The 17,927-nt window shown below is 37.2% G+C and overlaps 1 protein-coding gene across 1 annotated transcript in view; it reads right to left on the bottom strand.

Moving 5' to 3' along the window:
- The window catches only part of LOC143030301 (uncharacterized), a 17,363-nt gene extending 1,153 nt beyond the window's left edge, over positions 1-16,210 (bottom strand). Inside the window, exons 1-9 of the mRNA XM_076193455.1 lie at positions 16,154-16,210; positions 8,132-8,259; positions 7,239-7,368; positions 5,869-5,962; positions 5,231-5,356; positions 3,327-3,505; positions 3,091-3,150; positions 2,942-3,006; positions 615-795 (exon numbers count right to left, since the gene is read on the bottom strand). Of these exons, the coding sequence (XP_076049570.1) occupies positions 615-795; positions 2,942-3,006; positions 3,091-3,150; positions 3,327-3,505; positions 5,231-5,356; positions 5,869-5,962; positions 7,239-7,368; positions 8,132-8,259; positions 16,154-16,210 (1,020 nt within the window). The remainder of the gene's footprint in view (positions 1-614; positions 796-2,941; positions 3,007-3,090; positions 3,151-3,326; positions 3,506-5,230; positions 5,357-5,868; positions 5,963-7,238; positions 7,369-8,131; positions 8,260-16,153) is intronic.
- Positions 16,211-17,927: the final 1,717 nt, after the last annotated feature.

The following is a 17,927-nucleotide window of genomic DNA, read 5'->3' as shown; positions in this document are numbered from 1 at the left end:
GGAAGAAGAGGAGTAGGAAGAGGAAGAGAAGGAAGAGGAGTGGGAAAAGAAGGAAGAGGAAGAAGAGGAGGAGGAGGAATATTAGGAGAAGGAGTAGGAAGAAGAGGAGGAGTAGGAAGAGGAAGAGAAGGAAGAGGAGTGGGAGAAAGAAGGAAGAGGAGGAGGAGGAGGAGGAGGAATAGGAGAAAGAAGGAAGAGGAGGAGGAGGAGGAGGAGGAGGAATGGAAGAACCCAGTTGAATTAAACTAAGTTTCCATCGAATCATTCATCTATGAATTATTCATTTTGTTAATTAATTCATTCATTCATTTATGGATACAATCATTATTTCCTTAATAATAGTCTATTCATCTATTTCATATATTTCTTATTCACTTTCCATTTGCGACTTATTCAACTATTTCATCTCTATTTCATTTATTCATTTATTTCTCAATTTATTTGTATATTTACCTATTTATGTATACATTTTCTGCAGAGCTGGGCGCGTTCCTAGGTGCGTTCCCAGACGCGTTCCTCCTCGATGTCCTAACTGACACGACATTGCTCAGGCCGTCGAGGAACGCACCCAGGAACGCACCTAGGAAGGAACGCGCCCAACTCTGTACCGTTACCTGTTGGTGCTCTGTGTCTGGGAGGAGGAGGAGTCTGGGCGTGTGGGCGTCAGGAGGGGGAGGGAAGAACCTTCTTATGAGGGCCTTCTGGAGGCTACGACACTGCGGGAGCCATGCCGGCACAGGGGTCGCCTCCTCACCGAACTGGGCCACCAGGCTAGACAGTGAGCAGAAACCAAGGGGGTCGGAACGTTTTTTTTTTTTTTTTTTTTTTTTTAGATTTGTTTTTATTTTATCTGTTTATTGTTCATCTGTTTTGTTTGTTTATTATTGATTTATCTATTCATTTTGTTTTATTTCTACTCGACTTGTGGGACGTAGTGATTATTCCTTATTTTGGGTGTGTGTGTGTGTGTGTATTTGCCTAGTATTACACAGGTAGGGAGCTATCCTCGTCGTGACCCGCAGTTGTAGCGTTTCCGCATCCATTTCTTTCTGAAAATCATGTATAGTTATAGCATTCACTCTCTCCTCTTTTAGTTTGTTCCAGATATCTATTATTTTAAGTGGAAATCCGTATATTTTTTCAGATCTCTTCTGTAACTGTCCTTCTTAAGTTTCTTCTCGTGTCCTCTTGTATTTCTTCTGTGTGCGTGTGTGTGTGTGTGTGTGTACTTGTGTTTGTGTGTACGTGTGTGTGTGTGCACGCGTGTGTGATTCACCATGGCCTTGGATCACGTGTTGGATTCGTGACCGACAGTTATTAACCCACCGGAAGAGAGCTCAGAGCTCGTATGACCGATCTATGAGTAATACTGTGACCTTACACGAACACACACACACACAACTCCCCGCCCACGAGAGTTGGAGTAACACCCCGCAGCGCAGCGATACTGAAATTATTCCATCGCTGGGCGGGATTCGAACCCGGACCGCCGAAGTGGCAAGCGAGAACTCTAACCACAGCGCCACGAGATGTGTGTGTGTGTGTGTGTGTGTGTGTGTGTTTACCTAGTATTTACCTATTTGTATCTTACGGGAAGGGGAGTTACGCTCGTGGTGTCCCGTCTCTGTATCTCGCCATATCTAATTTGATCTTAAATTCGTGTGTGTGTGTGTGTGTGTGTGTGTGTGTGTGTGTGTGTGTGTGTGTGTGTGTGTGTGTGTGTGTGTGTGTGTGTGTGTGTGTGCGTGCGTGCGTGCGTGCAACCACAAGAATCTCGAACTCACGAATCGGGATGTTCCTCCTTCGCCTGGTCGAGTGACGTGGGCCCCCGAAGCGACCTCCACGCCTCCAGCAGGCAACCCTCCTCCGTCCTGAGAGAGAGAGAGAGAGAGAGAGAGAGAGAGAGAGAGAGAGAGAGAGAGAGAGAGAGAGAGAGAGAGAGAGAGAGAGAGAGAGAGAGAGAGAGAGAGAGAGAGAGAGAGAGAGAGAGAGAGAGAGAGAGAGAGAGAGAGAGAGAGAGAGGCAGAGAGGCAGAGAGGCAGAGAGGCAGAGGCAGAGGTGGTAATCGATTTAGAGCGTTTTCAATTCAATTACAGAGATAATGATAATAATAACAGCAATAATATTAACAATAATAACATTGACAACAACAAAAATATTAACTAACAATATTGACAATAACAATATTGACAATAACGATATATACAATAATAATGATGATGATGATGATGATGATGATGATGATTGATTGATGATGATTGATGATGATGATGATGATTAATTAGTAATAGTAATCGTAATCGTAATAGTAATCATAATAGTAATAGTAATCATAATAGTAATCATAATAGTAATAATAATAGTAATAATAATAGTAATCATAATTAATAATAATCATAATAGTAATAATAATCATAATAGTAATAATAATCATAATAATCATAATCATAATCATGATGATGATGATAATAATAATACGACAGTATTTTGTAATAGCTTTTCCGTAGTCCATGAATTCTGCAATGGAATGGAATGTAGTTCATTTCGAAGCTTAATTTAAGATTCATTAGTGGTTACATAATCACCTAAAGAGATACTGTAATGCCTGCCATTTATTTCATATCATTTGTTTGTTGGTGGTTATTTGTCTATTTGTTTATTATTATTTGCTTGATTATAATGTATCATTATCTGTCAATTTAATATTATTTACTATTTACCTGCTTGTTTATTAACTTTACCTATTTATTTATTCTATATTATATATATTATTACATTATCATTATTATTTGTTTATGTATTTATTTATCTATTATCATTACACATATATATATATATATATATATATATATATACATATATATATACATATATATATATGATTTTTTTTTTTTTTTTTTTTTTTTTTTTTTTCCCACCAAAAACCAAAAGACCTGATTACCTTAACAAGAGCAGATACAGAGGTCCTTGGCTCAACGCTGCTTCCCAGAAATCAATGTCATCCTCTTCTTCTTCTTCCTCTTCCTCTTCCTCCTCTTCGTCCTCTTCCTTACCATCTTTCTCCCCCTCGTTCTTTCCCTCCTCCCCTACATCAACATCTTTCTTTCCGTTTGTTGTTTCTTCTGCTTCTTCGTTTTCTTTGACACCTTTCTGAAACACAGAGAATGAATAATGTTAGGGGTGACTTTACTATTCTAAAGTGATGCAGTTTTTTTTTTATTATTATTATATATTTGTGTACCGATATACAGTATATGCATGACTTCTATCAATCTGCTCCTCCTCTTCTTCCTCTTCTTCTACCTCCTCCTCCTCCTCCAACTCACCTCCTCAGTCTTCCTGGTGCCTTCCCCGTCCACCTCCCCCTCCTCCTCCTCCTTCGGCTCCCCTTCGTCATCCCCGTCCTGGGCGGAGGGTGAGGGTGGTGGTGAGGGGGGAGGGTGAAGGAGATCGTGGAGCACCCCAGCATCCAGGTCCTCTTGCACGTGCGCTGCCAGTTCAAGTCCTTAACAAAAAAAAAAAAAAAAAAAATATATATATATATATATATATATATATATATATATAAATATATTTATATATATATATATATATATATATATATATATATATATATATACAATAAAAACACTAGGAGCGTGTATTCACACATGCGTAAGTAACCACTAGGAAAAGTAAACTAACGAAGCAGAGTGCTTTCGTATAATTACATCTTGGTTACTTACGTATATATATATATATATATATATATATATATATATATATATATATATATATATATATATATACATACATTATATATATATATATATATATATATATATATATATATACATGAATAGAATCACCAGTGACGGTGTAGTCAATCAAATAATTCCGACAATCGTCCCTGGATTCGAACTGAGGTTTGTAAATACGCGAAGCTGACGCTCTACCGACTAAGCTATCGGGTGTCTAAAATTCCCAGGTTAGAGAATTTTATACACCCGGTAGCTTATTCGGTAGAACGTCGGCTTTGCGGTATCGTAAGCCTGGGATCGAATCAGTGGACGACTGTCTGAATTATTATTATTATTATTATTATTATTATTATTATTATTATTATTATTATTATTATTATTATCATTATTATTATTATTATTATTATTATTATTATTATTATTATATATGTATATATATATATACACATATATATACATATATACAATTATATATACATATATATATATATATATATATATATATATATATTGTATATATATATATATATATTGTATATATAGGGCGCAGATTCTCTCTAATACACACGGAGTTAAACACGACAGCATTTTGGCACTGGTTGATCTTCTTACTGAGATTTTCAATTTTCCTCACAGTAGGTCTCATTTCAGGAGGGTGGGCAAATACAAGCCTTCCAAATTCTTCCATATTTAATTTAACGTTTCGACTTCAGGGAGTCATCTTCAGAATAGTTACAAGAGAAAAGTCACAATTTTCAAAGCTACATGATTCACAATTGACAATGGTGTACAGACAACATGGGTTTAAATATGGGCCGCTTGGGAAAGGTTCATGGTTTTTGATCCGTTACGTAGCCGGACACTACGTCTTGGAAGGGAAGGGGGAGGAGGAGGGGGAGGAGGAGGGAGAGGGGGGGAGTCAGGTAAGGTAGGTCTTCTCGCTGGGTCAAAACGCTGGTCACGTGGGGGTTGGTGAGGTGTTGGAGGGGGCGGGGGAGAGGAAGGAGGTGGGTGTTGCTGTTGTTGGGCTCCAAATCTCGTGGAAGAATTAAATAGCGGGATGGCGGAAATCATATTACATTGAATATTAATAATTGGAGCTCTCTCCCTACTGTGAGGAAAATTGAAAATCTCAGTAAGAAGATTAACCAGTGCCAAAATGCTGTCGTGTTTAACTCCGTGTATATATATATATATATATATATATATATATATATATATATATATATATATATATATATATACATATATACACTAGAGGAAAATAAACCAGTTTATTTATATACAAAAGTGAAGAGTTTGAGAATATACAACTAAATGAATCTTCGATTGCCCTAGACTTACCTACGGTTTGAAATATCATTCTTAGACAGGTACAATGCATTTTTATTTTTTTTTACAAATAGACACAGACATATATAAAGATAGACACACAAACAGATAGACAGGCAGATATAGAGACATATATACAGAGAGATAGGCAGACGCACCGGCAGATACAATGGCAGATAGGAAATCTTCCGCTCGGTCTTTGGCGATGACGTGGTGACTGATAAACAAAACTCCAGTTTGGAAGGGCGACTCCGCCTCAAGATCTTCAGCGTCGGCGCCATCTTCTGTTCGTGGGTTTTTGAGAAAAAAAACAGGCACGGGGAGAAGAAGAACAAAAGAACAAATGAGAAGAACAAAAACATAACAAGAAAGTCTTCAGTTGTTGTAATTAATGTATCAGTCAATTAGATTAGTTATTGGTTAATTAATTGATTAATTACAGTTCAGTGGTTCTTAACCACTGGATATTAAAAAAAAAAAAAAAAAAAAAAAATCTTCGAAGCCCCATTCCATACAAATGCAATGAAAACATATGGGAAGGATTAGTGATGCAAACTTTTCTTTCCTTTCTCATCGTAAATATACAACATTACTGCACTGGCTATCATGTCTTGTACCCCCAGAGGCCCCAAGTTAACCCATTAAACTCCGATGACAAGATGTCTTGTCATTTGGTCAAATATAACAAAAAATCATAAAACACCAAAATGTTTGATCCAACACCAGAAAAATATGACGTCAGTCCTCCTCGCTTCGCTCGCAGCTCGCTGCGAGCGAAGCGAGGACTAGTTATTACCTGGATGAACCTTGACTGTATCATCGAGAACATCCTCAAGGTCCTCGTCATCCTCGAGTTCTTCCTCGGGCTTGACGAGCGAGTCGAGGAGTACCTGAAGGTAGAGAGGGAGCTGCGTAGCGGAGGTCCGTAGGGGTGGGGGGCATTTGTAAAGTAATTTGAGCTGCTACTGCCATGCGTATATTCATGCATATAAGCATATACATACATGATCATACGTACATACTTATATACATACATAAATACACACACGCATGCATGCATAAATACATACATGCACACATATACACACAGACACACACACATACACAGGCACACACACATACACACACTTCCATACCTACACATACATACACCTACACACATACATGCACACACATACATATATACTTACACACATTCATACACACACACATATACACACACGTACATGCACACAGACAGGCATATACACACATACACATTACACACACACCGGTACATTCATACACGCACACACACACACACACACACACACACACACACACACACACACACACACACACACACACACACACACACACACACACACATCTATATAGATATATATATATATACATATATATATACATATATATATATATATATATATATATATATATATATATATATATATATATATATATATATATATGCTAATAAGAACACGGGTACGTGTGTTCACTTATGCAAAGTAGACCACTTGGAAAAAGAAACTAACGAAGCAGAGCGCTTTCGTATATTACATCCTCAGTGCAACAAGTTGTTGCACTGAAGATGTAATATACGAAAGCGCTCTGCTTCGTTAGTTTCTTTTTCCAAGTGGTCTACTTTGCATATATATATATATACATACATATATATATATACATATATATATATATATATATATATATATACACGTACATACATGCACACACATACATACACACGTACACACACACACACACACACACACACACACGTGTATATATATATATATCATATATATATATATATATATATATATATATATATATATATATATATATATATATATACGTACAAAAAGAAATCGCGAAAAACTAAAAAAAAAAATGAATAGATGAATAAAAAATAGAATAAATAAGTAAATAAATAAAAGATAAAAAAACAACATAAAACAAAGTTATAAATACAAATTAAAGACAAAGTAAAGAAACTGAAATGAGAAAAAAAAAGTTAACATGACGGAACAGCGCGAAAAAAAAATCGCGAAAGAACGCGAAAACTAAAAAACGCGAAAAAAAACAAGAAAATTTATAAAATTACCTAACAATAAGATAAGAAAATGAAATGAGAAAACAAAGAAGAAGAAAAAAACAAACACTTACGACATTGTGGGTAACCTGCTGATGTTTGGAGGCCAATTTCTTCACCAAATTGAATTGTTCCCGAATTGTGGAGATGAGCCTAGGCGCGTCAGAGCCGTGCACAGCTACCAAAGCCTTCCCATTCTTCAAAGTAGTAATAATGATAATAATAATAATAATAATAATAATAATAATAATAATAATAATAATAATAATAATAATAATAATAATAATAAAACAATGATGATAATAATAGTAATAATAATCTACGTTATTATAGTTTTACTTATTCATTTACTTATATATTTGCCACTATTGTGATTTTTTCGCATCCGACCTAGTTATGGACCAAAAGGTCTCCTGTCGGCATGCTCCGCCTTTGTAAATAAGAAAGGGGTAGACAATCTATACAATATACATCTATTTTTGTTTACATATTTATCTATTCATACATTTATTTGTTGATTTGTTTGTTTTTAGCGGGAAATCCTGTGAACATGATCGATGGATGACGTCATAAATAAACAAATCCAACCCAATAATAATAATAATAATAATAATAATAATAATAATAATAATAATAATAATAATAATAATAATAATAATAATAATAATGATGATGATGATGATGATGATGATGATGATATTTAATAATAATAATAATAATAATAATAATAATAATAATAATAATAATAATAATAATAATAATAATAATAATAATAATAATAATAATAATAATAATTGATAATAATATTAATAATAATGAAGGGGGAGACTATATAATATAAATCTAATTTTTGTTTACATATTGATCTATTTATCCATTTATTTGTTGATTTGTTTATTTTTTAGCGGGAAATCCTGTGAACACGATCGCTGGATGACGTCATATCGGTGACGGAGCATCGGGTTACCTAGACAAAGACTTAACTGCAAACAGAATCCATGTGGGCTCAGCCTTTCCTCTGAATTTCTCAAGATCGTCCACAACGTCGGCTTTTACCTGAAGATGGAAAGACGAGAGAAGGTAAGTATCCAAAATCTCGACATTTTTATTTTCAAATTAACATATTAGCAAACAAAAAGACAATCCATTTTTTTTTTCCTATTTAAGAAGGATACATCTACATATAAAATACTTCTTTAGTTAATCTTCTACGTCATAGGATATTATGTATTGTATGTTTATAATCTCGTTGTGTTTTTTTCTGCATATTCGAATGCTTTGTAGATACTGGCCACCTATCGATGTAGGCAAATGAAATTGTAATGTCTGAACATTTTATGTAACATACCGTGGTTTGAAAGGCATGGTAACGACATTTGTATAAAATAATAATAATAATAATAATAATAATAATAATAATAATAATAATAATAATAATAATAATAATAATAATAATAATAATGATAATAATAATGATAATAATAAACCAGTCAAATGTTTTGTGGGGCATCCAGTATGGTGTACGGAATTACTTGTGAAGAATTAAATGTATTACTCAAAATGAAAAGGGAGTGGGAGGGGGTGAGGGGTGAGTAAGTATGTATAAATAATATTTTGGCGCAGCCCGAATGGATCCCCCCCCCCCCCGTCTCCTCTTTTCTACATTAGGGGACGGAGAGAGGGGGTCGCCGATTTAATGAAGCGGCCTTGCTGTGGATGTGCTGTGTCATAAAGCGGACCATACACGATCAATTATATTGCGCAATTTCATTGTCAATTCAGAGTATTGACAATGAAATTGCGCAATATAATTGATCGTGTATGGTCCGCTTTATGACACTGCCAGGACAGTGGGCGGGATGCAGGGATGACCCGTGATCCAGGAAGAGCCAAGATAAGAAGGAAGAGGGTGGATAGTAGTGGAATATGTTAGGGATGGAATGGGTGGGAATGGGTTTAATGCATTATTTTACGTGTACATACCTCTAAATAGCAGCGCAAGAATCCTAAATTGTCTGCGCTGCCTTATTTGTTTGGATGTTTAGAAGAAACTAGTTTATTTGGGGGTTTAGTGGAAGGAAAGGCCGAAATGGAAGGAAGTAAAGAGTTATGAAAGGTGTGGGGCAGATCCATTTGCTCAGTTATCTGGTAACCCTGGTACAAGGCAGGACAGGTAAGATGGGGGAGTGTGGAAGAGTAGGGAATTCTGAGGGTCAGCGCAAGGAAAGAATGAACCGGATGGAAGTTTATCCCATTAAACTCCGATGACAAGATGTCTTGTCATTTGGTCAAATAAAACAAAAAATCATAAAACACCAAAATGTTTGATCAAACAGCACCAGAAAAATATGACGTCAGTCCTCCTCCTCGCTTCGCTCGCAGCGAAGCGCTGCGAGCGAAGCGAGGAGGACTGACGTCATATTTTTCTGGTGCTGTTTGATCAAACATTTTGGTGTTTTATGATTTTTTGTTTTATTTGACCAAATGACAAGAAAGTTAAATGGGTTAAGCATTAGATAAGAGAAGAAATGCATTATTTCTTGGCGTCTGTTTTATTCTGTCTTGTCTGTGCACATCTTAGAGGGAAAGCGTAAGGACGATGAGCTGACTAGATGGGTCTTAGCAGCGTTTTCCGGAGTCCTAAGGTTCCGCAAAAGGTCACTAAAGGTTCCGCGAGAACAAGTGAGAGAAGCTAATGCACTTTTGATTTTTTATTTGATTTCATATACGTAACATAATTAAACACGCACGGCATGTTATTGTGATAATGTGATATAGATATCATCCTATCTAACCTATTATTACGATGAAAATAGAATAAGAAAGATATGGTATATATATATATATATATATATATTTGCGCAGGGGCTCCGTGAGACGTGAGACATGCAATTTATTTTAAAGGTTACGTAAGGGTAAAAAGGTTGAGAAACGCTGATCTAAGCATTCAGCACATTCTGTAAATGTAGCGTCTAGCACGTTCCCACTCCCAGACATAAAATGTTGAAGTCTTGATTGACAGACTGTGTTGTTGTTGTTGTTTTTCTGCGAAGGGGAAACGATTCGGTGAAACGAGTCGTTTGATTTGAACGACTGACTCATAAGTCTTACATTGATAACAGACATCTCCCCTTCGCAGAAAAAAAAGTGTCATGCTTCGTTCTTGTATGTACAATAATACAAGTACACACCGCTGCATTCCTTAATCTCACCTTTGGTACGGAACTCAATAATACTTTACAAATGATACATGGACTCAGAAATTTGCTTTACGAAGAGAGGCTTAGGCACCTTAACTTTCACTCTCTGGAAATACACAGAGTGCGGGATGATCTAATAGAGGTGTTCAAGTGGATCAAAGGCTAACAAGGGTGACGCAAACAAGGTCATCATATTAAAACAACAGGGCAGGACTCGCAACAATGGATTTAAATTGGACAATTTTAGACTTAAGAAGGAAATAGGCAAGAATTGGTTTACTAATAAGGTGGTCGACGAATGGAATAGACTTAGTAACTGTTAAGTAAGCGCTGAAACTATCAGTTGTTTTAAGAAACGATTAGACAACTTTATGGATGGGGAGATGACAGGTGGTGATGGATATGGAGCTGCCTAGTGTAGGACTTATGGTCTCTTGCAGTCTCCTTTATTCTTATGTTTACGTAATATTTTAATGCGATTCGACTTCAACCCAAAACAGTAACCATATCTATCTAAAAAGATATTTCTATTGAGACAGAATACGAAATTATATTCAATTGTTTAAGATATTCATTATGTGACTTAACAGGAATTTATGTGTAATATGGTCATTCTTTATGCAGACTTATAATGAAATGTGTTTTATTTAGATAAATAAGGCTTAGTAGCGAAGACTTTATTCATCTGAAGTCGGAATATTTTGTGCTGTTTCAGGGGTAAATTCACATGGGAACGCTATTTGTAACTAATCAAGCACTAAATTACTCAAGCCATCATCGAGATCATAAGCAGCCTCAATTAGTTGATACGTCTGTTTCATTATCTTTAAAGTCAGAGATATTAGTCTCATACAATGAATGTATAGAGACTTCGAAAAATTTATAATTCTATATTATACACTATCAAATTATATGGAAGCCAAAACTTTATATATACAAAAATCTTATTTAAACAGTATGAAAATTATTATGCATTGCTTGTTTTAATTGTCCACGTAATGTAGATACATGATTCTATAGGTTACATGTTTTGTTGTACTGTTATTTTTTTCTGTTTTCATACAAAATTAAATGCTACATTGAAATATCGGGATTATGTTCTGAGAAATTAGTAAAATATGAAAGGGGTAACATTAATTTTCTGAAGGCGGAAGGAATTTTGTCCCCCCAATAGTGAAATAATATGGGGGTAACATTAACTTTCTGAAGTCGAAATTTTGCTCCCATCGTTGTAAGTAAATTATAAGATAGCGTCTCAATATTTTATTTAACATTTCTCTGGTGTGAGAGCATCCCCGATCGTCCTTGGTAATAGCACAAAGGAGGAAAACGTACATGAAAACACCATTAGTTTGAAGACAAGTCTGCACCAATCAAATACGCGGGTCGACCTTCCAACATGACATCGACGACCATGACGACCATGACACTCCTAAAACAGCCGGCAAATCAGAGAGGCGGATTTCATAGGACAAGGAAGTTAGGAAAAATAATGTAGTAATGTGGAAGAGCCCGATGAAGTGGAAGAGAGACGAGCGGAAGATGTGGAGGTAACAGAAGAATCACTAAGAATGGAGAAGAGTGAGGTACAAGAGCTTTAAGACTAGGAGAGGACGCAAGAGCGGATCAAGAAGACTTCTGCTAGAACTTGAGGAGAAAACGGGAAATCCTAAAAAAAAAAAAATCAAAATGGAGAAAATGAAAGCCTTAATTAATAATAATAAAAAAAAGGGTGGGCAAGAGTATTCATGACTAAAGATATGAGCAAACAGGAACAAGAAGAACAAAGAACATTGGCGGGGGGGGGGAAATAGTAGAAAACGGGTGATATGTTGCATAACATGAAAACTGTTCCAAGCAGACCCAACTACATAAAAAGGAAAATGGGAAATGCTACAGAAGGCAAGAGAGACACAAGGGTAAAAATAATGAATGTGCAGGGCAGAGAAAAACAGGACGGGACTGAAGGTCAAGGAACAATGGACAAGATGATATGGAATACCTCAGTAACAATACACCCAGAGATTAGGGAATGAATTCATAAAAAAAGAGGATATCTGAATGCATATAAAAGAGGTTCAAAGATGGATTTTTTTAAAGGCTGTCGACCCATAAGGGAGTCATTAAGCCAGGTCTGAAAATGTTCAGACTCTACGTTTTTTCGTTCTCTTCGTTTTTCTTACTGAAGATGTAAAAATCCAAGACAAAGAATAGGGGTATATTGCAATTAAAAAGGAAACAAATTAAAAGGATATATATACAAATAATATATATATATATATATATATATATATATATTTATATATGCGTGTGTGTGTGTGTGTGTGTGTGTGTGTGTGTGTGTGTGTGTGTTCACTAGGTCTTTGGATCACGTGTTGGACTCGTGATCGACAGCTATTTCCCTCCTGGAAGAGAGCTCAGAGCTCGTAGGTCCGATCTATGGGTAATGCTATGACCTTGCACACACACACACACACACACACCCAACTCCCCGCCCACGAGAGTCAGAGTAACGACCTGAAGCGCAGCGGTACCGAATTAATTTCGGCCCTGGGCAGAATTCGAACCAAGAACTGCGGGCCACTATTGTGGCAGTTCAGTGCTCTACCAACTACGCCACCGTGTGTGTGTGTGTGTGTGTGTGTGTGTGAGAGAGAGAGAGAGAGAGAGAGAGAGAGAGAGAGAGAGAGAGAGAGAGAGAGGGGGGAAGCACACAAATAGAACGAGAGTTTACTATTTAACTAGTTTCGCACTATGATTTATTCTTTCTGAACAAGAAGCACCCTAGTGCGAAACTAGTTAAAGAATAAACTCTCGTTCTATTTGTGTGCTCTCCCCATCTGCCTATCTCACATGTCAAGATGTCAAACACACACACACACACACACACACACACACACACACACACACACACACACACACACACACACACACACACACACACACACACATACGGCTCGGTGGCGGATTGGTAAAGCACTGGCCTCACAAGCCAGAGAACCGGGGTTCGATTCCCCGGCCGGGCGGAGATAAGTTGGGTTTGTCTCCTTTCACGTGTAACCCCTGTTCACCTAGCAGTGAGTAGGTACGGGACGTTAGTCAAGGAGTTGTGACCTTGCTGTCCCGGTGTGTGGTGTGTGAGTGGTCTCAGACCTACCCAGAGATCGGCAAATAATGAGCTCTGAGCTCACTGCCGTAGGGTGGTGTCTAGCTGTCTCGACAGAGACTGCAGCAGATCCGAGGTGAATACACACACACACACACACACACATATATATATATATATATATATATATATATATATATATATATATATATATATATATATATATATATATATATATATAAACAAGAAAATAGATCAGAGGTCAAAATACGAAATTAAAGCGAATAGTAGATAAGTAAACGCAAGAGGCTAAAAGTGAGAATGATCCGCCTTCAGTTTCCTGACGAAATATCGAGGCTCCTCCTAGGTTGATTCCCAACGAGACGCACTACTGCAAGAATCAAACTAAAAGAACAGCAAAGTGATCCCTTTCTCCTCCTTAATTAACCCATTAAACTACGATGACAAGATTATTGTCATTTGGTCAAATAAAACCAAAAATTATAAAAGACCAAAATGTTTGATCCAACACCAGAAAAATATGACGTCAGTCCTCGCTTCGCTCGCAGCGAGCGAAGCGCTGCGAGCGAAGCGAGGAGGACTGACGTCATATTGTTCTGGTGTTTGATCAAACATTTTGGTCTTTTATAATTTTTGGTTTTATTTGACCAAATGACAATAATCTTGTCATCGGAGTTTAATGGGTTAACAATGGGATCGTCTCTATCGCGAACACAAGTCATCGTCAACCTATTAACATCAACCAAATGTATGGAAAGACAAACGGAAAGGGTGATCAACAATAGATCAGGGAGTTTGAAGAGAAATGGGAAATAAAAGCCGACAACAAATTCGAAGAAGCGAGTCAGTACCAAAATCCGCAGAAGACGGACGAAACGATAGAATACTCAACGACTGGCAAGTTACTCAAACTGATCCAACGGCACACGTCAGCGATAGGTTCAAACAAGCAAAAGTTATCATCATCGCGACAAAACTAAGACTTAATTAAAGGAACGAGGAAGGAATCCAAGGTGCACATGTACAAAGCCTTAGTAATTAAGGCCCATAGCAGAATACCTTACGTCCCTATCAAGGCCTTATCCAAACCCGACTTCAGAAACTTCAGAAAAGCTTTCAAAACAAAGTAGTCGGAGGACAGATCAGCCTACACTGCAATTAACAGAGCTGGGTGCGTTCCTCGGTGCGTTCCTCTTTAGTTTGGCCGCGGTTAGTGACCCCTAACTATTAAAGCAATAGAGATGCCGGTAAACTATGTGGCCTACCGGTCCTGTATTTCGGTACGAACCTGTCTCTTATTAACCTTTAATAGTCTGGGAGCTCTGATCGCTGCCAAACTAAAGCGTAACGCACCGAGGAACGCGCCCACCTCTGACAATTAGATATTAATGTACAGGTTACCTTAATTAATACCTGTACGAGAAGTGTTGAGGTGTAACGGGGGGAACCAGATTGATAGATAAAAAAGGTAAAATATAAAATTAAATAACAAAGAAAAGAGGGAAAGAGAGAAAGAAAGAAGGAGAAAGAATTAATTTTGAATTTTAGGTTAATCGTTGGTCATCTTCGGGTTTGTTGTCCTTTGCGCATGCGCCGTGACGTCATGGGCAGAGATTGGTAGATAGAAAAAGAAAAAAGAAAATTAAATAACGAAGAGATAGATTGACAAATAAAAAAGATAAAACATAGAATTAAATAACAAAGAAAAGAGAGAAATAAAAGAAGGAGAAAGAATTAATTTTGAAAGAATTAATCGTATGTCGTCTTCCGGTTTGTTGTCTTTTGCGCATGCGCCGTGACGTCATGGGCAGAGATTGGTAGATAAAAAAAAAATAATAATAAATAACGAAGAAAAGAAACAGAGAAATAATTAATTTTAGGTTAACCCTTACACTGTTGTCCACGGCAATTGCCGTGGATGGGATGTGGCAGATATACACCGCCAACGGCAAATGCCGTGTTATTATAATCACATTATATTAATACTTGGCAACTCACCTATCAATCACCTGATTGGCTGCGACCATCCTAAAAAAATCAGTAAAGCTTCAATTGCTAGGAGGGGAGTATACCAGTTACTGTGAAGAACATACATTCGCATGTTCTGATTAGCTGGGAAAGGTAGCCACCAGTTCATTTATCTTTTAGGCAAGAGAGAGTGTTACAAAGCCATATACATTAGATAAGACATAATTACTTTTGTTATTTTTCCTTGAACCTTAGCTAAACTATTGCTTTGATTTTTTAGTCTCCACTAATGAGCAACGGCTCATCTTTTTTTATCGAAAACAGTTTCTTGTTTAGTAAAGTTATATGGCAAGATTAGAAATATGAATAAACAGTACAGAATAATATTAAAACACAAGAAATAAAGTCAGGCATGAAAATTTCATGCACACAATAAAAAAAAATCTCGCTTTATAATGTTAGGGTTGCAGTTTTTCTCTTTCCCCATATTTTCTTAGCATGCCTAATGCTTGATATACTATTATCATCTCGTGATACATTCGTAGAAATACTTGGTGAAAGATATGTTTGAGATAATTTATGTAGTACTTTGCAAAGTGTGCCCACCTTATTGAAAATTACGTTATGACGTCACGTCGCCTACAGATTCATGTGGACTTGAGGCGGCGAGCGGGGTCGGCTTTCAGCGACAAACCTGAAATACACATCGTGCTAATATTTCTCGTGTGGGATAGAACACTTTTGTTGGCATGGTTGTCTGGGAGCATGTGTTTCGTCTTGTCAATCTTTCTGATTTTCACGATTTGCATGTTGTTGTAGTTATAAGATCCATTTGTCACTGAGAGCCTCTCTTGTCAACTGGCCTATTAGAGTTGCTATTTCATTCATCGTTATTTCATCACAATAGCCATCATCATCAGTATCATCATTACCATTATCCTTACCATCATTATCATTATCAATATCATTACCGTCACTATTATTGTCATCCATCATTGTTATCGTCAGTACTATTATCATTATAATCATCATTATCATTATGATCATTATAATGGTATTATGGTATTATTGCTATCTTGTGTATTCTTTTTGTATTAGGTCACACATAATTAGCGGTAATGACGGATACTTGGACCCAAATCAGCATTGGCCAAAAGCGACGAAGTGATCAAACTTTGCTATCATCATCATCAAGAAGAGCGGATGTCAATTCTGGATCATATGATGACATGAATCACGATCATCGAGCAGAGGACAGCAGTGAGACATCGATGGCCCTGGTGCATCGGGGAGAGAGTATGAATGGAATTCGAGTGAGGATGAAGGAGTTGCACCGACCCCCACACCACCTGACACGAACCCCTGCTGCGACAATGTGGGTTTTTCTTCCTGGAGTGATGGTCATGATTTTGAGCCTCACATTCATAATTTTGACTCTAGCTCATCAGGTGAGAATTCAGTTTTTTTCCCGTTGGACCTGATGGAACGGAAGCAGAATATTTAGAAGCCTTCTTTGACAATGAAGTAATGGACAAAGTAGTGCAGAAGACTAATCTACAACATAATTATCTCATAACACAGGAGAGTGACAATTCAGAAGAAAGTAATGCACACAGCCACCTCAGGATATGGAAAGACACAACAGTCAGGGAACTCTTTGTGTTCTTTGCTCTAATTATTCTGATGCCACGCGCAAAGAAACATGTCATCAGCGACTATTGGGAAAAAGAACCGTTGCTGGGCACACCAACATTCGGGAAATTCATGTCAAGAAATAGGTTCCAAACACTACTAAGGACCTTGCCACTTTGCCACGAATACACAACCTCGACCAGACGACCGCATGTGGAAGATGTGTGATGTGTTTATGATGATAAAGGAACGGTACAGCCGATTTCTCAAACCCTTCTGCAAGCTGGTAATAGACGAATCGCTTGTGCTATTCAAGGGACGTCTTATTTTCAAGCAGTATATGCAGACGAAAAGGAACCAATTTGGAATCAAATTGTTTGTCTTGTGTGACTGTGAGACTGGTATTGTAGTGGACATGATCCCATACACAGGTATCAGCATTGGTTACAATCGAAATGACCCTCACGGAAGCACCAGGAGCATTAAAAAAAAAAAAAAAAAAAAAAAAAAAAAAAAAAAAACTGCTTGCACCATGCATGGAGAAAGGCCACGTCTTGTATACAGACGCCTCCTATTACTCCAGCCCAGATTTGTCCCGTTTCTTTCTGCACGACAAAGGGGTACGAGGAGGAGGAGGACCCCTGTGGTACAGCAGCTCGAAAGACACGAAAACACAAGCCTCCACTTGTCGAGGCACACAAAACTAGAAGTGGGGACCACAACATTCAGAAGTGGGGAAAGGTAATGCAGTGGCAGTGCAAGCGTCAAGTCATTATGCTGTCAACTCTGCATACCGGAAAAAGGATGACTACAGGGAAGGTGAATTACAGGACAGA

This window comes from Oratosquilla oratoria, chromosome 12 (genome assembly GCF_046742065.1).
Source record: "Oratosquilla oratoria isolate Oo_2021 chromosome 12, ASM4674206v1, whole genome shotgun sequence".
NCBI classification, from domain to species: domain Eukaryota; kingdom Metazoa; phylum Arthropoda; class Malacostraca; order Stomatopoda; family Squillidae; genus Oratosquilla; species Oratosquilla oratoria.
This window is presented reverse-complemented; position numbering and strand designations above follow the sequence as displayed.